This window comes from Centroberyx gerrardi, chromosome 15, assembly GCF_048128805.1.
Source record: "Centroberyx gerrardi isolate f3 chromosome 15, fCenGer3.hap1.cur.20231027, whole genome shotgun sequence".
NCBI lineage: Eukaryota > Metazoa > Chordata > Actinopteri > Beryciformes > Berycidae > Centroberyx > Centroberyx gerrardi.
This window is the reverse complement of record NC_136011.1, coordinates 6,351,462-6,376,053: the sequence shown is the minus strand read 5'-3', so window position 1 is coordinate 6,376,053 and position 24,592 is coordinate 6,351,462. Positions and strand designations below refer to the sequence as shown.

General features: G+C 45.2%; 1 protein-coding gene across 1 annotated transcript; it reads left to right on the top strand.

Annotated features, from left to right (window-relative positions):
- socs5b (suppressor of cytokine signaling 5b) lies at nt 1–12,685 on the top strand. The gene is made up of 2 exons (XM_071924801.2): nt 1–284; nt 6,096–12,685. The coding sequence occupies exon 2, from the start codon at nt 6,115–6,117 to the stop codon at nt 7,804–7,806; it is 1,692 nt and encodes a 563-aa protein (XP_071780902.1). The 5' UTR covers nt 1–284; nt 6,096–6,114; the 3' UTR covers nt 7,807–12,685.
- The last annotated feature ends 11,907 nt before the right edge of the window (nt 12,686–24,592 follow it).

The following is a 24,592-nucleotide window of genomic DNA, read 5'->3' as shown; positions in this document are numbered from 1 at the left end:
TGCCAGGAACAGGAACGACCACGGCAGAAAAGAAGACCCGACCATGAAAAAGAACAGGCTTTCGCGGCATTTGGAGAATATTTTAGCAATTAAATGAATTTATCATATAATATTTAGCCATTATTTTTAAAGGAATCGGAATGAAACCGACAACTATCCGCGTACATTTTTTGCTTTCATCCGACACCGTGGACCGCAAGGGGGATATGTGCCTGACTTCTCTTGATAGCCATTTTTTGCAGACAAAGAGAGCTGTTGAGTAGGGGTTTCTAAAAGACAAAAGGGTAAGCTGTGAATACGGGAAACCAGCGATTACTTGCCGAACGTGTCACATTTGTCTACTCTCCATCGCTAGGCAGCATAGCACCGCTTGGTTTATCTGTGTAATTTTGTGTCGAATTTTCACAAGCTAACACGCTAACCTCGCTAGCTGGCTGGCTAGCTAACGCTAGCCAAACCGCTAGAAACACCCGTCCGAAGGGATAGCTAACAGCTAGCATTTTTGACAGCTCGCAAGCCTGGTTGTAGGCAGTCTGCGTTTACTTTAATTGCTAACTAACAATAAGCTGTTTTTTCTTTAGAAAAACTATACATGTACCTTGGAGTCATGAAGCCAGACGTTATAGCTGGGTAACGTTATCTTGCTGGATAGTCATTATGTTTAGTTAGAGGACTGGCTGTGGATGGTTAACGTGTTAGCCAGTCAGCTAACTTGGCTAACTGTGGCCGGGGAAAAGTGGGGCCTCCAGAGAGCCAAAGGCCTTCCAACAATTGCCATAGACTAGCAAGATAGCTGATTCTCTTACGTTAGTGTTAAAGCATAACGGGTCAAGGTAGCAAGTATAACGATACTGAGCTATGATTAGAGAATTTTCAAATGCAGCTCGTGTTGTTTATCATAGCAGGCGCAGTTTAACTCTAATCAGTCTTGGTCAGAAAACCTAAGCTCTGTGTTCCAGTAAGTTTGATTGACTAGTTAACGGTAGCTGCCCAACTTTTTTTTAGTGTCTGGCTCTGTAATATTTTGTAATTACTGCTAACTAGGTACAAAGCTGTCATAAGGACCTGACAGTGTATATCCAATCACTCCAAGGAACCAGTCGTAATGAACAATGCAATACTGCACTGTTTACCTAGATTCTGAGTTTTTGACTTCTGTAGCTATACTTTTAGTTCACTGAGAGCTGCAGAATAGGTCAATGGATTGTGCATGTTTTGTACTGCCTCATGTCGAAATGGCTATAGTTAAAAAATGGACATCTTGCATCTCTGTGACAAAAACTAGTTAAGTAGACCAGTGTTGTCATGAAAGTAATATTTGGTGAGATTTGAGTGATGGAAAGCAAAACGTGTTGTATCAGTTATTTACAGACCCTGTATGGCTCTCTGCCATCCCACATGTCTTTCAAAATGCGAGACACCACAAATATCTCATTTATCCTGGTCTGGTCTGGTCTGGGCAGAGAAGGCTTCCTCCCATAATCTTGTCCGCTCTCCAGCCCCCTCTTAGATCACTATGATCCCAGGAGAATGGGTGTGTTAGGCTGTCGAAGAGCAGAAGTAGCCTAGTTCTGTTTCAAGGCAGGGCTTTAAATGGGTTGGAGACTGGGTCGCAGTCATTGTCAGTGGTGTCAGTCACAATGAATTAGGTAGGATTACTGTAGTTTGAATGCTTTATTCTTTAATTAGCTGAGCAGAGTCCATTGGCTGCTGGTAGGTCTTGGCTCCACCCAGGCTCCCTGATTTGGGGATTTTTCATACACTACAATCATGGCTCCATGCAAAATGTGTGACTTGAGATGCCATAGCATTGAGTGTGTCCTGCTGTGGACAAAAGGTTCAATTTCCCACCCTGGTTATAGTGTTACATTAATGGTTAACACAACAGTTAAACGTCATAAAGCGTTAGTTAGAATTGAAGTTGTCTCTTGATCTCCGCAATTTTATGCGTTTTTAGCACTCTCCTGTCGTTGGTCCGATATCAGGGCCTCTGTGGCTTATGTTTTGTCTTATTAATTGTGCATTCATTAAATGCACTGTCTTGCAAGGTAGTGGTGCTGTGAATAGGGATCTTTTTATAAGGGTCTCACATTTGCAGTATTATTATTGGTGTCTCTTGGACAGCTCACAGAGTTCCTTTGATGCCTAATCAGAATGGAGCCATGCTAATGAGGACACAGGACAGAGGCAGATTAGCTAACTGACCCTGTTGCACACACTGGCAGAGCTTGTCAGTTCTCACTGGTCATTCCTTCACACTGGTAGTTATAGATACACACTGGCTATTTGGGCACTTGATGGGTACAAGTAACTAGCTTTGCTACCACTTTGTCTCTTTGCCTGTTAGCATAATGAAGTTATGAATTCTTACTATTTATTAGCAGTTGACGGTGAAGCCAGCTAAATATGTAAAAGTTGACATGGCTAACAGGTACATGTTTACATTTTTTGAGATGTGTAGTTCTGATGTGAACCTGTAGGCCTATGTGGTCGACAAGTGTGTACTGGCTAGTATGTTTTTCCCAATAAGCCTTTTCAATTCCTGTATACAGTATATCAGTAGTTATACTGCTTTTTCATACCAGTGGTCCCTAAATCAGCATTCAACATGGGTCCTATGAGGACCTGTGAGGTTTTGGCATATTTAGGTTCAGTGGGCACAGACTGGCAAACGCTGTCTTTGTTGTCTTGAAGTCAGGTGATTACAGTGGGAAGAGAAAATTAGAGTCAGAATACCTTTTCATTACTAGTTCTTATTCTGGCTAGAGTTTGACTGAATGAGGCCTCCCACTAATCTTAGGCCTCGTGGATTGGTAAGTTTAGGTCTGTTGTCCCTGATATTCTATTTCCCACTTTTGACTGGGCATGAAAAACAAGTAAAGCACCAAATATGATTCTCTAATGTAATATTGTAAGGCACTATTGACCCTGAACATTGTTTGGATTGTAATACAGTGTAAGACTGTATGCATGTGTAGCTTTATTTTGTTTTTCTTAATCTTGTTATTTGAGATAGACGGATTCAAGGAAGCCAAATTGCATTTCACTTTATCTCTAGATCTATTGCAACCACAAATATACTCTCCAAATCATAATCACAATCTTAATTCTCTCTAAACTGTCAACCACATGTTTTAATGACCCATGGGCACAATTTAAGTACGTTTTTGGAGAGCCTGGCCCCTTCTTGTCTCTTGTAAACTGGAGCTTTTCATTGTTTTTTTGTTGAGGTGATTAGCAAGTAGAAGGATAAAACACGCCAACCCACATGGAAAAATCCAGCCTCCCAAGATGGAGCTGATATAACGTTAGCCTCACAATTCCAGTTCATCTTGGAGGGAAGACAGAAGGGTGTGAACACCATACAGCATTAGTTCCTAGAGCAATGTTTCATGTTAGCGGCAGTACTATTACAGTCAGACATCTAGGTAAATGCTGGTGAATTTGGCTTGCTGGTAAGACTTTCTACTCTACCAGCAATCATTGTTTGGATGTTTTCCTTTCTAAAAATCAAATTGGCTGGTCAAAATACCTACACGGATTTGGGAAATCATGAGCCAAGATGACGAAAAGTTAGGTTTCCTGTCCCAATTACAGTCGGACAGTTTGACCTTTACGATTTTTAAATGGAATTGAAAAGAGTCTTAATTATTCCTCTCTGTAATTATAACAACTTAACCTATTAAAGCGCAGTACTAAAATGACTACTGAATAACACCATCGTGAGACATCATAAGCACATTCTGAGTGCATTTTAAACACGTCAGAAAATAATTACTCAGATTTTGAGCTGTGGTAATTAGTTTTGGACAATACCATTAAAATTGATTACAACTTGACTGTGTTTAAAAATGATTAGAATTTATTCTTTCCCTTTGAGCAGCGTTGGCATCACTTCCACTCCGACACATTTCACTGTGATTTTAGCTGGAGGGAGGACGCTCCCTCAGAGAGTTGGAGCACTTTGTAGAACACATGGATGAACTGTGTGTGGCTCAGATTTCTTTAGGTTTCACATAAAACGTGCCCAAAAAATAAATGAAGACGGTCTCCTTCATTTCCTCCATGCAACATCCATTGTGAAGTCAACCAGGAGAAACGTAGGCCTTGTTCCTCGATAGCATTATTACAAAGCTCTGGTTTTAATGTGTGTCAAAAGGCAATTTATGTATCACTAGCCTTAAATTATTAATAACTAGAGATGTTGTTGCCCCAGGGACTCCCTCAGAGGGACATAATTTCCCTTGTTTGCACTTCCTTGTGAATTTGCTGAATTGGCATTTAGTGCTGAAAAGCGTGTGAATATATCACCAGCTGATTTGAAAGCGATTGAATGTGGTTCTTAAATGTATACACGTGTATTACAAACCTCCCCTATTCTCATCTCTACTTTATTACTCAAGCTCTGTCTCAACCCAGTGAGGATCAGAGGGCGAGGTGTACAGTCAGTTCCTGTGAAATTTTGTTGTGGTACCACCCCTTGAGAGAATGGAGGGAAGACTTCCACCGGACGAGACAATGCACTCACCCAGACCCAGTGGCTTGGTGTGCAGACACACGTGGGGCACAGAATGGGACACAAACCACAGGGAATGAGTCATGTTGCATCTGGTGATGCAGCTTAGTAGCTGACAGCTTGAAGGAGAACATATTCTATGTTCATACCAACAAATTTGTCGCAGGCTGTTTTGGAGGAGTATGCACTCTTAAATGTCTGATGGCTATCAAGTGGAGAGGGTTTGATGACATCTTTTGTGACCCGACTTGAGTACAAAGCAAGTCAATGAGTGGGATTAATCTGGCCAGGGCTGGCGGAGACATCATGAGTTTGGTTAGTGATAACCTTGGGGGAGCTGCCCTCAGTACCTCAAACATAATCAGTCATGTGCTGAAGACCAATCCAGTTTCCTGTGCATCACAGAACCCTGTCTATCGCAGCTGACTGTGCAAATCCATGATGTCTTTATCAATACTAGCAGGCAAACTTCTCTCTGCAGGCAGGTCACTGTGATGCCAGGTTGTTGCTCAGCTACTTTTAGCCCAGAAGCAGAATACATTTGTTAATTGGTAAAAGTGGGAGAGGAGCTAACATCCCTTGTTGTGGCCATGTAGCTCAATGAATAGAGCATGATGCTCACGCTGCAAGGGTCATACTTGAAATGTGAGCACTTATGAGTACTGCAAGGCTTGCATCAACTTACTGATACTGATGATGTAATTAATGCTGGATAATAATTGGTCAAATGTAATAAAATGTCCCTCTAAATGGGTTGAAAATGTAATAGAAAGTGCTCATGTAATAAATTGCCAGATAGTGTTATAACAGTATAGTAGTAATGTTTTACATTATCAGGAACAAAATGATCACAATTATCTTAAAATGTTTTATTACATTTTGAAAAGTTATTGCATTGTCTGACCATTACTGCATTATCAGTTGCTATCAGTTGTAAGTATTTGGATGCAAGTGTCCACCAAATGGCAAAATGTGTGTTATCCCAAATAGATGAATGAAGTCCAGCAACCGTGAATGTAATGGGGAAGGAAATGCTACATTATGGAATCCTTTGAGGTTTTGTGTTTGGCAGGCCACCTACCTGTGGTGACTTTGCTCTCTGTAAAATTTGCATCATTGGAAAGCAGTTTGGTGGTACTACTTCCAAATCCCTGTCAGATGCTGGTAGAGTGATGAATAAATTGGAAGTGTGTGTGCATGTACATGTGCCCTGTCTGCTGCCGTTACAGGGAAAGTTTTTGGTCAGGTCTAGACTGGCTCTGTAATACAGTACATACCAGCAGATCAGCTGTGAGCAGATCCTGGGTTCATTTATAGCCGTGGCCTTGTGTCCCTGCACGTCTGCCTGGCAACTCCTAACTCTCTGCTGTTCCAACTACTCAAGCTCACCCACCTCTCAGACACTTTGGCCCCGTTATACTCACACCATGTCTAATTACTAGATGCACAGTAGTCTGGGGAATTGAAATGTAGGACATTTTTTATGTAGCTTGTACCTCAGTGTAGAATGTAGGCACCATTGCTATTGTGAGATTTCACCACCTGTGACCTGATCACTTTTGTCTGCTGTTATTTGCAGGTCCCAGGGGCTCCTATCGATGGAGAAAGTGGGCAAGATGTGGAGCAACCTGAGGAGCAAATGCCAAACACTCTTCCACGCCGACAGTTCCGGGCCCAGTGAAAGCAGCGTTGAGGCAGATGCCGTCCACTGTGTGGTGGATCTCGGGCAGGGAGGCAGCTCAGGTGAGGCCCAGGCCTCTGGGGCCTCCAGCCCATCAAGGAGCCTTCTACCACTCCCATTGGTAACAGCAGGGCGCCGCCATCACAACTGTGTGTCAGACATCCCTCAGATAGTAGAGATCACTATTGACAAGGACACAGAGGATGTGCGGGGGGGACCAGGGGGTGTTCCCCTGGCTCGTAGAGACTCCTATTCCCGCCACGCTCCGTGGGGGGGCAAGAAAAAACACTCATGTTCCACCAAAACCCAGAGCTCTCTGGAGGCAGACAGACGGTCTGGGCGCTCACGGGGTAGTGGCGGCCGCAGGGACAGGCGCTACGGAGTCAGCTCCATCCAGGAGATGGGTGACTCTGTATCTGGAGGACGCAGTCTGAGTGCTCGTTCCCTGCGCCAGCGACTGAGCGACACAGTAGGCCTTTGCCTCCCCCTGCCCCCTCGCCGACGGTCCCGCTCATCTAAGACCCCCGTCACCTCCAAACGCAAGATCCACCTGACAGAGCTCATGCTGGAGACCTGCCCGTTCCCGCCGGGCTCAGACCTGGCCCACAAGTGGCACCTGATCAAGCAGCACACAGCACCGGTCAGCCCGCATTCCTCCACCGCCCTGCTGGACGCCTTCGACCCGGCCCACCCCTCTCCTGAGGATGAGGAGGAGCGTCTGCGTGAGCGCCGCAGGCTCAGCATCGAGGAGGGCGTGGACCCACCACCCAATGCCCAGATCCACACCCTGGAGGCCTCAGTGCCGGGCTCCTCTCTCTACAAACTGGGACCAAAGATGGCTCCCGGCATGGGAGAGGCCTCTGGGGAGGGCCGGAGCTCAGCGGCCAGCTGCTCTGGTGCTGCTGTGTCATCAGGGGCCTGCGGGCAGGTGCTGGGGGCTGCGGCATCAGCCCAGGACTGTGACTCTGAGGAGGACTCGACCACCCTCTGTCTGCAGGCCAGGAGGCCCAAGCAGAGGCATGCTTCTGGGGACGGCCACCTGAGCCGGCAGCAACCGGGGCCCTGGAAGGTTCACACCCAGATTGACTACATCCACTGCCTGGTGCCGGACCTACTGCAGATCACAGCTCTGCCTTGTTACTGGGGCGTGATGGACCGCTACGAGGCCGAGGCGCTGCTGGATGGGCGGCCGGAGGGCACCTTCCTGCTGCGTGATTCGGCCCAGGAGGACTACCTCTTCTCCGTTAGCTTCCGCCGTTACAACCGCTCGCTGCACGCCCGCATTGAGCAGTGGAACCACAACTTCAGCTTCGATGCCCACGACCCCTGCGTTTTCCACTCGTCCACGGTCACGGGGCTGCTGGAGCACTACAAGGACCCCAGCGCCTGCATGTTTTTTGAACCGCTGCTCACAGCGCCTCTCCACCGGACCTTCCCTTTCGGCCTGCAGCACCTGGCGCGCGCCGCCATCTGCCGCTGGACCACTTACGATGGTATCGGCGCCCTGCCGCTGCCCCCCGCCCTTCAGGACTTCCTCAAGGAGTATCACTACAAACAGAAAGTACGAGTTCGCTGGCTGGAGAGGGAGCCGCCACTCAAGGTCAAATAGGGCGGGGCTTCCCCGTGGCCTGTAGACACACTGCAGGAGGATTACAAAACTTTGAGAAACTCCCCATTAGCCAATCAGGAGAGGCCGTACTGACATGGCTCTCCGTCAGGCGGGGGATGGAGTTTAGGTGAAATGAGCTATACAAGATTCATTCTAATCTTTGTTTTAGTTATTACTTACATCACAGAAAATACATATGATTATATTCAGTATAACGCTGTCTGGCAAGCACATGTTTTAGTGTTGAACAGGTTTTTTGACAGGGAGGGAAAGCACAAATATCAAAGCTTTGTGTCCTTTCTCTCCCACTTTGTGCTAAGTGTCTGCCTGATCCCACAACATTACCCTGCCTGTAGACCTGCCTGCATGCCTCCCCTGTTCATCCCAAATCGCTAGTTAGGCCCACATGGCTAGCTTTGTTGTACAGTTCACTTTGTGCTTTCTCTATTTTTTTTCCCCCTTTGCTTGACAAAGCGCCTAGTGGAGCGCTTGCCCAAGAGGGTTTTGAGGTGTGTGGGTTGAGAGGGCGTCTGGAGATGCTATTGGCAAACTGCAGTCAGAGCTTGTCCCATGGATAGAGCTACATAGGCACATCCCTTGCCATCTCTGTACGTGGAGCAGTAACAGCTAAGCCAGAGAGGGTCCACGGAGTTCAGTACTGTACATCAGGTGCCCATAGGGGAAATGGGAAATATAGTTTAGTCCATAGGAACGATTATTTCTTCCTTCGGCAGGAAATGACTGATGAATGATGAATCTGTCTACTGCGTCCTATTTAGTGAGCAAGCTAATCTTGTCAGCTTTCTTCCCCCTGTGTACCAGTGCTTATATAACGGTGGGGGGATGAAAGATTTTGACAATTCTTGCCATCATTACAGTTTTCAAAGCAGTCTGTCAGTTCTTCACTGGCCACAGGCACTTTAACTCTGTGCATGCAGTTGTGTATACACACATACACACACTCTCACACACAGTTCATTCTCCCCGTGTGAGATTTAGTTCCCAGGGTAACTGTCGAACAGTCTGGTGTCTTTATTGACTTGTATTATGGCTTTATGGTGTCTAGGAGCTTTCCCCCTCTTCTCTCGGTGCAAATCTTTCTGTGGCATCTGGCATACAGGATACTTTGACCTGTGAATCCAAGTTGGTTATTTTTCATCACCAGACACTTGAACCATTGGTGCGGCTAGCTGTGCGCCTTGGAGGAATGCTAACTCCTTTCAGGAGAACTGAGGACAAATGCAGAATGTTTCCCCCACAAATGTAACAAGTGCTAGGTGAAGACAAATAATCAACGAAAATTCTAAATGTCAAAGTGTCCCTTTAACCATGACTATAAGATAGAAGCTTGCTGGCACTACTAGTGTTTTCCTGGGAAGAGATTCCTTATAGTGAAAAATACTAAATGGGGAGGGCAGCTAACCTCACATGATAGTTCAGTGACTTTACAAGAACTGGCTTTTGAGGTTAGTGAATTGCTGCTCTCAGGATTAGACTGCAGCAGCTTTTTTTCTTCAATGCATAACATTTCTTTTAAACAGCTTTGCCACAAAATGTGTCAAGCTTTTTTTTTTAAATATGAAGAGCACTGTGTAGCAAAGAAAGCGATGTTGCAGTCTATTCTTGGCAGTTGCTGTCCCTCTCTTTGGGATTTGTTACTATGAGGGTTCATTGTTGACTTTTGTCAACCCCAAGAAATCTCATTGCCTGGTTGTATTTGTGAGTCTGACTGTGTAGGCAACGCTTATCTCTGAGAGGTTTGGCAAACTTTCACCCGGTTATCTCGATTATGTAATTTGAATGAACTCAGTTATGGGACTTAGGACATACACACTGCTGGCTAGCTGGTCATTTCCATTGAGTTTTCATCATGAAGAGAAAATACAACTAAGTGTAACCTATGTGCCTTTTAGAGAGCCATTTGTCTTGTTCCAGCATATTCAGTTGCTTTTCAGTCCAAACTTGGAGCATGAGATGCTCCAAAGCGGCCCTTCCGGACGCCAGTTGATGAGACTGAAGAGAATAATAATGAAGAGGTGCATGAGCTCTGAGCTCACCTTATTATTCATGGTGCACGTTAAATTTTTGTAACAGAAAAAAGATTTTAGTGGTGCTATGTTGGTTAAGATAGGGGGATTAGTGTAATGGTTGTAGATTTGTAAAACCTATTTTCACTCACTAACGCATGCATCTGTCTCCACCACCACATTTTTGGCTTCTGTACTACAAGTTTTGAAAATTGCTTTTGTCTTTAGTGGGTCCAATGCCAGCCCAGTTGTAGCATCTTGCCTGTGCAAGATATCCATGTTTGTCCAGGCCTCACATGAATAGATTAATTTGATGTCCACATTACTAATCCGCAACTCGATGAACAGATTCTAATGGGAGGGCATTTGTTTTACATGAGGGTTTTAATCTGAATAGTCCTGTTTCTGAGAGTGCCCAAGTTAGGCTTCAGCAAATTGTTAAAACCTGTTCATCAACAGAGTTGTGGCTCTTAATTAATGGTGAATACCCGGCTCTCCAAGAAATGAAATGACTTTTGAGTTTTTAATAAAACTCTTCATGTGAGCGTGACTGATCGATGATGAGATGGGTGTGGACAAGCAGAACAGTTCCCTTAAGGCTTTTAGAGAGAATTTTTCTAACATAAACATAATGAATGGGGAAAATATGTATATGAAAACCCTTCAGGTAACCGGTCAAAAACGAAAGTATTATAGCTGAAACTCACTTGAGATCATGATCATTGGAAAGGCTTATCTCTAATCTTCTCAGACTAAGATTTTAACGTGTGCGTGCGTGTGTGTGTGCGTTTATCTGTATATGTTAAAAGGTTATTTTCACTCATCAGTGAGGATGAATCATGAACAAGAAATATGTCAGTGCATTTTTTTTTTTCTCCTTCATGAATATCTGAGTCTGTGACCAAAGCTCTTAAAAAGCTCTTGCACGCAGTTACCTGTATGAACTAGAAACGCTTGTCACTGTGTCTCAATGGTGTTAAACTTAAGCTAAATTATATTTCAATAACAACTATACGAACATTTCAAGTGAAAGCCAGTTCCATACTGTGTAAGATATAGGCTACACTTTTTTGGTTAAAAAAAAGGTATTCATGGGGAAGACTGAAACCCCCTTTGCCCTACCACGCTCTTTTCTGCCAAACCCATCATGGTTCTGTCACAGTATACGCATGAAAGATAACTTGACTGATTTTTGTTATGCAGGTAAGAGATTGATGAAAAGTTTCAGTGGGCGCAGGTAAAACGGTTAAATCGCCGCACATCTCACTGACCCATATTTGCCCTCTTCCCCTGCTTTGTGAAACCCGTCAGAAGGCACCAAACATTCGCTCACATTTAAGTCCGAAACATTTCCCTCTGCCCTGCACTTTGTTTTCAGAAAGCTTGAATATTGCATGTTAATCGCCCATATGTGTTAGAAGAGTATACAGGGGCCGGAGTGACTGTTAATTACGGGGGAAAAAAAGTTGACATTTAAGTCACTTGCATGTGCACTTTTATGTTTCGGGACTTACCGCAGCCACACTGTCAAGAAAACTGGTGTATCTGTTTGAAAACACACACAAACGCACACTCTATCTCCCTCCCTGCCACCTGTCTATCATGCTACCGCCTAGCACTAGCAGACAACTCCTGGCAGTGCCCCACCCCACCCGCGGGCGCTAATCACAGGCTAATTTTACCGCACTGGGATCTAAATTTACCGGGCACTAAAAGGGCCACTCTGTGTTGCCTAATGGGTGCTGTGTGACTTGAGGGGGACTTTTTTTTTTCTCTTCTCCTCTCCCACCTCTCTCTCTCTTCCCTTGACCACATCCTCAACATCACTCTGCTGATGCGGGGGGGGGGGGGGGGGGATACGTGGTGGAGAGTGGACTTAAGGCCTGTTGTTCGCGCAGCCTTCCACCCCATACGCTATGTCGGGCTAAAGTTAGCGTTAAAGCACGAGCGGGGGAGAGGGAGCGCCCGGCTCACACAATGCCCCATTGAGCGCCCCGGTTTCCTGTTGTGGGAACGCCGTGCGAAGGGGGGCGGGGGGGTACTAGGGATTTGTCGAAGTAAATGGCACTTTAATTGTGAATTTGTGTTTCGTGTATATTTGCGCAAAATGAGGAGACGTGCACGAGCGTTGAGAAAAAAGCTGGTGGTCCTGGATTATTTCATGTGTATTCAGGCATTGTAAGATATGCCGGTGGACTCGGGAGTTGTGTTTCCTACCATGCTGCAGACTCGGTGGTGTATGTGCGCGAGTGTGTGTGTGCGGCGTGGGTGTATATTTGTGTATGGACAGAGCCACATAAAGGGGTCCGGTGGAGGGGGGATGCAGAGTTGACTGTGAGGGGTGATGACAGTGACCCCTATGAACAATGCCTCTTGCCCCACCCCGCCCCCACCTTCCCCCCTCACCCAACACCCCCTTATTCTCAGGCAGGCCCAGTGCAAGGCGAGTCCCAGGACCCTCTCAACCCAGTTTTCCCCATGGGAAATATCCGACATGAACCGTAGCACATGTTTGCCATACGAAAAAAAGAAGAACATTGTATGTATGATGAATGATGTAATAGCAGCCTGATGAAAAGATGTTTTATTCATCTGTGGTGCATTAACTGTATCAAACACACACACATACATTTGCACACGATCACACTTCTGACACCCGCGCTACCCAAGATATTGACACACACACACACACACACACACCCTCCCACCACCCCACCCTAAACCAGGGATGTGTAAACATGGACCACATTTAGCCAGCACCGCCTCTCTTGTGTGACTTCCCCCATAAAGGGAAAAACAAAGACTGGTGTTTACATGTATATTCTATGTTCTGAAGACAAAAAAACAACAAATGCCGTGAATTGAACTATTTTGAACTTATATCGTTATTAGTACGACACTATTTAGCTGCACTATGAGAGCCTCGTTTGTGGCGAGAAACCACTGGGTCTGGTTTGGATGGGAGACGGGCCGGTCGTATCACCAGCCCCTCCCCATTAAACCACAGCAACACCCCTGGATCTAGGTCTTGATGCCCCCCCTCCCCCTCCGGTACGGCTCACGGTTTCACCGCTTAGAGGACAAACAAAAAAAATAATAATAATTTTAAACAAAAAAGTTTTATTCTCATGTTTCCCATATATTTTTTTTGGAAAGCTGGGTTAAGTGCTATATGCAAACAGAAAAAAAAAAAAAGATGTATGACTAAAGAATTATTATTTTTCATTATTACTTCTCCCTAATATGCAATGGAGTGTACTGTAACGATGGTTGCAATCCTCTGTCACTTTAATGCTGTATGTGCACATTGGTTGCTGTGTGGATGTGGGTGCCGAGGCAACAGGACTTGACAATGATGGGAACTAATGGTTGTCACTCTGCAGCGCCGCTGTGTTCCCAGACTGCCTTATTCGTTCTGACCAATCACGAGAGCCCTTTATATCCGGGGCCGCAGCCACTGCCATGGGCTAACCAAACTCTCGTCAGACGAATATCGCTGTTCCATTTTCTTCTTCTTCTTCTCCTCCTCTCTTTTTTTCTTTTCTCCTTTTTTTTTTTTCTACTGCTGTCAGGTAGGATTCGGAGAGTGTAAACAACGTAATCATGTTCACATTTCAGTGTCTTTGTTGTTCTGTGTATCTGCTTCACCGTTCAAAGAAAAAAAAAACAGTTGTTTCTTTCCAGTATAACCTGTTCATTTTAAAGAGCCGTATGATGCGACACTTGTAGCTGTCACTCTTGGTGCTTGGCTTATGCTTCATTGTCTTAATATTCCAAATAAAACTGTTAAGTGTAATCCACATTGGCCCATGTTTTAATATTGCGTATGCTTTTTCTCACTATTGTTCTTGCACGCTCTTGGCAGTGTGCTAGGGGTCAGTTAGTGTGTGTTTTGGTTAGTGGTTGGGGGTGATGTCTGGGTCTTTGATTTCAGTTAATGTACAAGAGACAGTTGTGGTGGATCATTGAAACCAAAAGCTCAGCATTACTGCATACCACATCAATAGCTCTTATGTTCTGATTTATTCATAACTTTTCAGCAAATCTGTATAGTTCAGTAAAATTGTGACAACAGACAAAATATTTAATCTTTCATCAACATTTTATCTTGTTGATTTCAGATCATTGACAATGAGATGCATGTATTAGATTCCATTAGATGAAACTTTGATGATTCCTATGGAGAGATTGGGTTGTTGCAGCAGCAAATAATACGATACAGACAATTTTAAAAGGATATAAATAAGAATAGAGCAAATGGGGTGGTGATAAACATAACACAACTGGCAATTACAGCATTAGAATGCATAAAGGTGAAATTTATGAATGACAAAAAATGAAAATCTTCTCTTCAGTGCTCTACCCTGTAGTCTCACCTATGCTGTACAGCTGTTGGTTCAGCCAGTCTTCCCAGTAGACAGATGACTCCCCCCCCACCCCATACCCACAGCCTAACCCCCCCCCCCCCCCCCCCCAGGCCCGAGCACTGGCTATGCAGACAGACACGACCGAGCTGCCTGGAACTCCACAGTTAAGTATTTGTTCATTTGAAATGAAGTATAAATAGCATGTGGGTTATCGGTTTCAAGTTAGCTACCCGAGGCTTATAAATAATTGACGCTCACCCAGAAGGAGAGAGAGGGTGAGGGTGAGGGTGAGCTGGCAATACAGAGCAGGAGGCTCTGCGTGGTTCTCAAGGGGGGGGGGGCAAGAAACTGCCGCTAAACTTTTAACCCAGAAAATGGAATCTGAATAGAAGCTTATTACAGGCCAGCCATCCTCTCTCAAAACGTACCTTCAGTCCCCCCGTTCAACCCTCCGGTGCATCCAGAATAGCAAAAAGGTTTCCAGCAATAAGTTGTGGAATCTAGAGTTGGATGCGGGTCACTGACGAGAAGAGGAGGAGGAGGATGAAAGTGCAGATGGTGAAGGTCTTGTCAGGTTTATCAGCAGGCCAAACCCACAAGATTTCATCTCGCTGCGGTCCGGTCGGCTCGGTGTGAGACACCTCCTTATCAGCCCGCCGTGTCGGCCTCCGCAGCGCACACCGCTCTATCTCTGGCTGGCACATTGAGCCTCAATGAGCAGTTGTTGCTGGCAACAGCATCAAAAGGCCCGTCAAGGGTGAGAACCATCACACAGCTATCAAGATAAGGGTTTTTTTTTTCAAAATGTGTCTGCTGTTGGGTAACTCGGTCCGAGCCAAGAACAGTTTCTGCATTTGCATGTTATTTGATAACGGTTCACATGAAAATACAGTGTTTTTCTTGGCAAGATATGCTTATTGCTGCCTGCTTCCACACATGCAACACTTTTTTAGTTTTCTTTGTTTCAGCACATCGCGCCACTGGCCAGGACAATGGAAAATGTTTTGTCCAAAAAAGTTTCCCTATCTTAACTGTTCAGTGTGTAACATTCTGTAAAGCCATCAGTAAAATATTCCATGAATGTTGATTGCTTTGTATGTTCAGTTGAAACATATTTGGTGTATGCGGTAAGTATATGTTGTATTTTTATGTGAGACGAGCATAGCATCGTTTTCTGAAACTCGTCAGCAATCTTTCCTCCCGGTCCCCTCTCTGGGACTCATCCGACTCCTGTCTCACTTGCGAACCAGTTAGGCTTTTCATTTCCCTTCGCTTCCTGTGCTCCGAGCCCACATTTCTCCCCGCACACAGCGCTAAGTCCAGAGCTCAACGGCAGATACACACCACATGGCTCCCTGCATGTCATCCGCACGCAAACTACACTGGGAAGAAGAGGAGGAGGAGACGGATAGGATAGAGAGAAAGAGAGAGACGCTGCTGCTGCTTTTCCAGCACTGGAGCGCCGCCAGGTCTGTGGCGGCAAAGTGAGCGTTGACCTCCGGTTAACCTCTCGCAGATGCACACACACACACACACACACACATTCGCACACACAAGGCTTACATCCATATTTCATACCAGAAATATATCCGCCCGACAGTATTTTACACCCGCTCCGGAGCTCACCTCCCAGTGGCTGAGAGAGCTGTGGGTGGGAGTGGGGGGAGGGAGGCTGCTCCTCTTCGGGTCGACCGAGCCAAGAGCAACAGGCCGACCGCACCGTCATCTGGAGCGGCGAGATCCACGACCATGACGGATGATCGCTCCGTCTTCCAGCCTCTCGCTACTTGTCAAATTTATAGATCTGTAATTCAGCTCCGACTCCGTGTGTGCAGTAGCTGTGCCTCGTGACCTTTGACCTTTGGCCCCCCCTGGAATGGTAAATGGACTGCATTTATATAGCGCTTTTCTAGTCTACCGACCACTCAAAGCGCTTTACAACAATGCCTACATTCACCCATTCACACACCGATGGCGGCAAGCTACCACGCAGGGTGCTGGCGCAACCATCGGGAGCAATTTGGGGTTCAGTATCTTGCCCAAGGACACTTCGACATGCGGACTGGAGGAGCCGGGGATCGAACCACCGACCTTCTGATTAGTGGACGACCCGCTCTACCTCCTGAGCCACAGCCGAGACGGGCTGTGGAAAGACGAGTCCCCCCACCTGTCGAACATCTGCGGGCCCAAACGCAGTCGGATTCATTCCCTCCCTCCATCCGTCCCGCCGCTCCTCCACCACCTTCACCTCCATCTTCAACACCCCCCCACCCTCCTCCCCCTGCTCCTCCTCCTCTTCCTCGATCTTCTCTCCATCCCCCCATCCCCCCCCCCACCCCAGCTCCAGAAAAGTTGGACCACATGTGAACAGTGCAGCGGCATCTGGGACTGACCTCTTTTTTTTTTTTTTCTTCTTCTTCTCTGGCAGAGAGGCTGGAAAATTTCAGTGGGCATGTCCTGTTAATTCCTCTGAACCCCCCCCCCCCCCCCCCCCCCCTCCCTCCACTCCTTCCCTCCTTCCCTCCTTCTCGTTCTCCCTTGCTCCCTCACTCCCTGATTCACTGTCTATCCAGTCTCTCTACCTGTTTGACTGTCTTTCTTTCCTCTCTCCCTCACCCTATCTATCTATCTCTGGCCTTAACTGCCTGCCAACATTTTGATACTGTACATGTCCCATTCGAATTGTGTTATGTCTTCTCCACAAACTGTGATCCCACATCTCTTCTCCTGTCTCTTTCTCTTCCTCTCTCTCTCTCTCTCTTCCATTTCTGCCACTTTTCTTCTCTCTCTCCCCACTCCCTCATGTCCTTCTCCTCCACTGTGCAGTGTATCATTGCTGCTTGGCTGGCCTCTGTGTAAACCCTGGGTCCGCTCGGCAGCCCTGCTAACTCTCACCCTCGGCCTTCCCCCCCGTCGCTCAGCGAGCCTCCGGAAAGTTCTCCTCGCTCGGAGGCGCGCTGGCACCGGGGGCCCGACTCCGTGTGTGTGTGTGTTTATGGAGTTCGGACAAATTCCTTCCCTCTCTTGTGTTGCAGACTTTGACATGCGAGCATTATATTTAATCCCTCGTTCCCCTTGTGCGAGTCGAGGCCGTGCGGTGGAGAAGCTATGGGGAGCTGGAGCTGAAGCGACGGCCCCTGTGGCGGCTGGTGCACCATTATGGAGGCAGCGGGACGGGCCCGGATGGGTCTTGTGGTGGGGCTATGGGATCTGTGGCGGGGCTGTATTTTCTTATGGCGGGGCACGGCCTGGATCATTGGCACTGGGATTACTGATCACTCTTTCATTAATTAAATTGGGAAAACATTCTCCAATCTACTGGGTGCTAAGTTCCCCCAATAGATGTTGAATAAATAATTGTGGTTTTGACTGTTTTTGTGTTAAGTAGATTCACCTCTAGTATATGAAGGGTATGGTAAAACTTAAAAACACATAGTATAGTTATTGCACATACCACCTATGCCAAATATGGTTACCAACTAAAAGTATAAATCCATGTTACTAGACAGTGTTGCCACAAGACCAGGGTCAAATCAGACCCTTAGTGTTTATTTTAATCTACTTGGAGCACCACATGGGTGGAGTTATCCTGGAATCCACTTTAGGACAATTTAGAGTTGTTACATGAGCTGTCAATCACAGAAAACTAAATAGATTTTGAAAAAGTCCAAACTTTCTGGCACTCATTGTATTGTCCATTGTGGCAAGCTCCACCCATCTGGTGCACCACACTGATCGAAACACGCAAAAGAGTTATTTGCAAGTACTGGTCATGGCACTGATAAAATGCATGGAGATACAGCCTGGACAATGAAAAGCACCAATTCTGTCTTTACTGTAGTCATGTCTGCTATAGGCCTTGAGTGAAACAATGAGAGAGAGAGGGGAGGAGCGATCGAGACGGGACAGTGAGAAGCGAGGCTCTTTTGCGGTTTCCTTTCCCAGCTGGCTTTCCCAGAAGAGTGAATCAGCTAAGGGTGACCACAAACTAGCCCCGAGGCTTTTCATCCAGGCCCCAGGGTGTCTCCCAGGACAGCTGTGGGGGGTTGAACTGGACCACCACTCCACTGCCATTCTGCCCCCACCCCCCACCCCCCAGTGACTCACACAGCTGTTGCCACACCACTGGACACCAGCTACACAACCACCACCCACCCAGGTTTTTGAGGGTTCACTTGTTTTGTTGACATGTGCACTGACATATTGTCTCGGGCAGACCTGGCTTAAAGTCCCCATACGCTGTTTACATACTGTTGACACGTTTTATTTTCAGACACATGTAACTCTGCCCCAGGGATATAAACATAGCATAGGAGTTTCTGTAGGGTTCAATGATCTTCTATGACCTGCTCCTATGTATCCACTATAGATAGTCAAGTATTTTATCACACAGGCAGTGGTGGAATTTTATTACTTTGACGCAAGTGCTGTGCCTAACTATAATTTTAAGGTACTTTCACTTAGTATTTTCACTTTTACTCCATTTGAATCCAAATCTAATATCCAACTTCATACTTGTCTATGGCTCCAACCCTCTTACCTTATCCCATAGAGGTTGATGCATTGAAAAAGAACACATTCAAGCACTGAATTGCAAGCATGTTATGCAGAACATGTACTTTTGCTCAAGACACTTCAAAGCACATTTACTATCAAATACTTGAATAGCATTACCAAAGTATGGTTTTGAACAGAGTAATTTTAGCAGAGAGCTGTTTTGTCTAATCTATATTTCATCAGGAAATGCTAACTTTTTTTTTCCAGCAACACTTTGCTTCACATCCATCCAGTGAAACCCATTCACACCTAGGAGCTTCCCAGAACAAGGGCACCCACAGATCTGAACCTGTAATTTTTTGGTCACAAGCTTGCTTCTCTAACCGTTAGGCCTCCACTGCCCAATTCTACCAAGGTATTTAGACTCAAGGATTTGTGTGGTTCTTTCAATACTGCAAAGCAAGTTTCCAAAATCCTTTGTTTTGTTTTTGTCTCCATCTTTGTTGCTCAGCGCTCATTGCTGTGGTGTTTCTGCACTGCTCTTCCCAGAGATCACCTGTCAATCAAACAGTGTGTCCAGTACTGTGAAGTCTTGGATTTTCTGTTGATGCAGTTTGAGTTTCTCTTTTCTTTGTCTGTTCAGCCATGGTGGCTATCACTGCTCATGCGAACTACCCAGTTCTTCTTCTGTTTATAAAATACATAAAAATGGAAACTGCACTCACACACACTCAATATATTCCATGCATCTCACTGTATTCAGTATGACTTCCTCATGATACACTGAACCAATGCCCCATTGGTCACTGACTACACTTCCCTGTACAGCTGCAGCCATACTGTGCCACACTGCCTGAATGCACACAGCTGTAGCATGTTGGATGTATATTTGTAGAGTGATCTGTATAGTCTACTGTCCATATGTCTTGCACTGTCTCTTTGCACTGCATGTGAGGTCCTGATGTCTTTGTACCACATGGGTCAGTATGTACTGTAGAGTACTATACATTATCTCTAAATTAAGCCTCTGTACCAAAGTCATCAACATACATTTCTGTACATTTATTGGACCTTGTTATTAAGGTGGTTCAGGCTCTCAAACCAGCGGTACTGTAAAAAAACGGAGGCACTGTAAAAAAAAAAATATATATATATCTTGACGAAGCATTTAGTCTCATATTTAGTCTTAAAATCCCCATTGCCTTAACAAAAGTGAGACAAATCTGCCAATGGGGTGAGATTATTCTACAGTTTCACTTGTTTCTGAAACTGAAAGAATAAATAAAGCAAATCACTCTACAGAACCTTATATAACATTTAATTTAAAGAGAGGGCAGAGGTCCTTATGTGCTCAGTTAAGAACTGGTACCTTACCACTGGCAATTGAGGTAGGCAGATATAAAGGTATTCCTGAAGAGCTGCGTTTATGTGTTTTTTGTGATCTTGGTGTTTCATTTTGTGTTGCACTGCCCCATGTACAGTGATATGAGGAATCATCTATTTGAAAAAATTCAGTTGAAGAACCCTGATTTGTTTTGGTTGTCTGAAGGTGATATGTTGAGTTGGCTCTTTAATGAGGAGATTTTTGTCTTAGCAAGACTTATAGAAAATGCATGGCAACTAAGACAGAGAACACTGTATCCAACATAATAGGACATTTCTGTCATGGAAATTGAATGTTTTTGAAATGTTCTCCTTTTGAATTTGTGGAACTGTATATTATGATTTGTCATGTGGCCATCCTGGCTGTTGTTGCTGTCTAGTGTCTTGTAAGCCCATACGGGATAGGCACCATAAATGGTGCAGGACACTCAAATAAACACATCAATCAATCAATCAATCAATCAATCAATCAATCAATCAATCAACTAGTATCAAGAAAATGACACTTTCAATTTCAAATCAAGAAAAGTTTTGGAATTTTTGCTTTGGAAACAAGTGAAATTATCTCACTACTATTACTTGTTTAAGGAAAATTAGATTTTAAGACTCACTACTAGATTAAATGAATTGTTAGGATTTGCTTTGTTAGGTGATTTGTTGATTTTTCTATTATTTTTGCTTTGCAAACAAGTGAAATTCCCTCACCCTGCTGGCAGCTTTTTTAGAGAAAAATAAGATTTTAAGGTCTCAATACTAGATTAAATGACTTGTTTTTGCAGTGGTGGGTCACAGCCCAAGTGTCTTTTCGTTGATCCAGGTTGTGGATGTATAGAGTCAGGGTCTGGACAGTTCACCGGTGCAGCGTTCTGCTCGGGTGTCAGGAATGGTGTGACGGTGGAAGCGAAGCCCAGAGGCAGTGTTTGAGGCAGCGTTTGAGGCAGCGTTTGAGGCTGCCTGTGGGCTGAGCAGCGGCAGCGAGCCCTCCAACAGGAAATGACAGAACCCGGGCGCGGAGGCTAAAAATATAATGCCCGTTGTTAAGGGAGAATAGAGCTGGGGAGGCAGCGGAGTACAGCAAATATTATTTCAATTAAACCGCAGGCCCAAAACCACGGCCTTATTTTCAGAGAGAGACCCAGGTGGCTGCCATAAAGTGAGAAGAGGACAGAGAGAGAGAGAGAGAGAGAGGTGAGGAGTTGAAGCTCTCACAAACAGAGTCAAAGTTTGGGTGGGTGGTGTGTGTGTGTGTGTGTCTGTTTTTTTCTGATTTTGCAGGGATTGTTTGGTCTTTTCTCAATGGCTTCCACCCGCCTCCTTCCCTGACTTCACTATTGTTACCAAACGAAGGAGAAGGAGGAGGAAGAAGAAGAAGAAGAGGAGGAGGAGGAGGAACGGGGGGAAAGCCGTGCAGAACTGTAACGTTGGCACCGAACCGACACCAACGCCACCCCACACACACACACATCCCCCCCCTCCACACACACACACACACCCTGGCAAGCTGCAGCGCACCCTGGCACTCGGCGGTGCCGAGCTAAGAATGGAGCGCTCCTCCGGCTCACGCAATGTGGTGTGCTGAAATTTCCTGCAATAAAAAAACCTGATTGGGAAGATACCCATTAAAACGTGTGAGGAAAGAGAGAGAGAGAGGGAGAGAGAGAGACTGCCAGCCAACTTGCAAACAAAGAATGAGAGAGAGAGGGAGGGAGGGAGGGAGGAGGAGGGGGAGAGTTGGATAGAGAAAAGTTAGAAAAGGGGGGGGGGGGGGTTAAGGGATACTCTCCTTGCTGACCATTGGATACCCCTCTGCAAGAAAAAAAAAACATTTTGGCTTCTTCATTCTCTCTTTCACTCACTCTCTCTTTTCTCTCTCTCTCTCTCTCTCTCTCACTCTCTCCATTATTTCTTTTTTCTTTTTTTTTTCTGCAAATCCTGTTTTCATTTAGCACATGGCAGCGCTCCCTCAAAACTCTGAGTTTCCCAAACCAAAAGCTATTTCCTGATTCACTCCCTCTCTCATATAATTATTCCGCTGGACTGTGTTTCTCAGTTCTTTTTTTAAGGCTTTTTTTTCTTTTTTTCCAGCCCAGCCTGTTCTGTGTTCGGGGGGTGACATCACAGCCTCGGTGGGGGCAACGGGCCTTATAACGAGCGGCCCAGCTCACACTCTGTAGGTCAGAGGTCACGCTGGTCTCTCACACACACACACACACACACACACACACACAGTCTTAAGCCTCATTTGCACTAGTATTATGTGAACACATTATCGTGAAATACATTTGCCCCCGGATTTTGTCCCTTGATACAGTTTTTATAAGGTCAAGAATTTGTTTTTAGCAAAGCAAACTTGACGTTTGCACTGGAAATGCATTGAAAACCTTCTTCTATTGATTCCAGTACTGCCTCTATTTTTCAGGACAGGAGGAAGATAGAAATTTTACATCTGGAAGAAGGAAAAGAGAAAGAAATCATGCTGGAAAACTAAATTATGGCTGAAATTACTCTGTACAATCTCCATAATTATTACAAATCACCGGTAATATCAGTGTTGTGCAAATAGGGCAATATTGTTGTGCTGTTGGTGGGCAAAATGCAATGTTACATGCAACGTTATATGAACTGTAGTTGTACAATTGTATGGGGGGGCGGTTACTAGACATTTTCTGAGCTCAAGCGGGTCACATGGCTAATATGTTAAGGGTCCTTGTTACAGGCTGCGGCATTCGTTCTATAAATGCCCGCATTGTTCCCGTTCACACACGCACTCACACACACACATACAGCGAGGCGTTTTATGCCGTAACCATTCCGAAACACTCGTAACATGCCCTCAAATCTGCTGTTAAAAGTGCACACTCGGTCCCACAGAGCATTTTGGCCATTGATCCTGTGTATGTGTGTGTTTTTCAGCATTCTCTCTCTCTCTCTCTCTCTCTCTCTCCCTCTCTCTCTCTCTCTGTGTTGGTAGTGTTGGTAGTGTTAAGCGGTGTTGACACTCCACTCTCTCCCTCCCAGCTGTGCGCTCCTGTCCTCGTTCCAGCTGTTCGGGCGTGGCTGCTGCTGGCACGATGGGAAACCTCCGCAAACTCTGGGAAGTTTGCGCTGATGAGGCCCGCGAGAGGAGAGGCACGGCTCCAGATGGACACACACTGCACACACACACACACACACACACACACACAGTTATTAATACGTAAACATTCATATATGTTTAGGTCAGGGGGGTGAAGACTGTTTGTCCTGCTTTTGATCTTTATCCCTTGCAGCAGAGTTGGAGAAGTTGGGTAAATGAACACGTCTGGTAGCAAGCAAGGGACTTACAGTTCGAAATTGTGTAAGAGAGTCACCCCAAAAGGGCGCTGTAGTTCGCTATAGTTCATGAATGACTCCAGTAATAAATATATGAAAAGAAGAAACCCACCGAAACTTAATTTACCCATGTTTTTATTTGCGGGAGAGGGTTTAGCACCTTTTAAGGCTGAACTTTAAGACCAAAATTCATACATCATGTAGTATCAAACTGCTGAAAGTTCTATGAAGACAGGATCTTCGAAGGAAAAAGCATAAATTAAGCATTTTTTGAAAATATAACCGACTCTTGTTTATATTGGTGGTCGTGATGAGTTATGATGATCAACTAAAGGTCAAAGTTCACCCACCTTTTAATTTACGATTACATCGCTAACCGCAGCTGCTGGGGAACATGGGGAAAGCAGATTAGATTTATTATGTGTTGTTGTGTTGGAAATCGAGATATATCGGCCTTGGACTTGGCATGACTTCAGTCAAAAGCCCAAAACCCTCGACGTCTTTGTCCAAAATGAGAGGAAACCTAATAAGACATGGTAAGAATATTTCTAATGTTTCTTTCGTCTTGGCCCATTAAATATTTAGTTGATGATTTGTTGCAGTATGCAGCATGTATCTGCCCCCTAATCTTTAAAAACCTTCCAACTTTCCTCACCATGTTTTCTCCTTTACCCGTGCTAAGAATAGCCTGCAGACTACAATATGCAATGTAACAGTAGTAGAAATCCCATACTGGCCTAGAGGTCATGGAGTGTGCATGCAAGCGCTTTTACCAGTCGAGAGTGCACATGTGGGTTTATGAGGGAGAATATAGCCTACATGTGCGCTATATTAGGAGGTATGCATGTGTACATGTGTGTTACACGTGCATGTGCGGCCCTAGACGATTGGATGACCCGGATACTTGCTGTCGCCGTAGTTACCGTCACCAAGGTGTCGACGCATCCCACCTCTGAGATGCAAAGAGCGGATTCTGATGGAACAACAAAAACAACAATAACAAAAACGACAACAAAAACAATAATAAATAATAATAATGATAATAATGATAGTTATTTTCATTATTATCATTAGTAGTAGTAGTAATAGTACTGTTATTATTTTAACTATTATATTTAAAATTCTTATACATTTTGTTTACAATAATGCCACAAAGATTATAAAGTGCTTCACAATCAAGACACATAAAGGTGCAAAAAC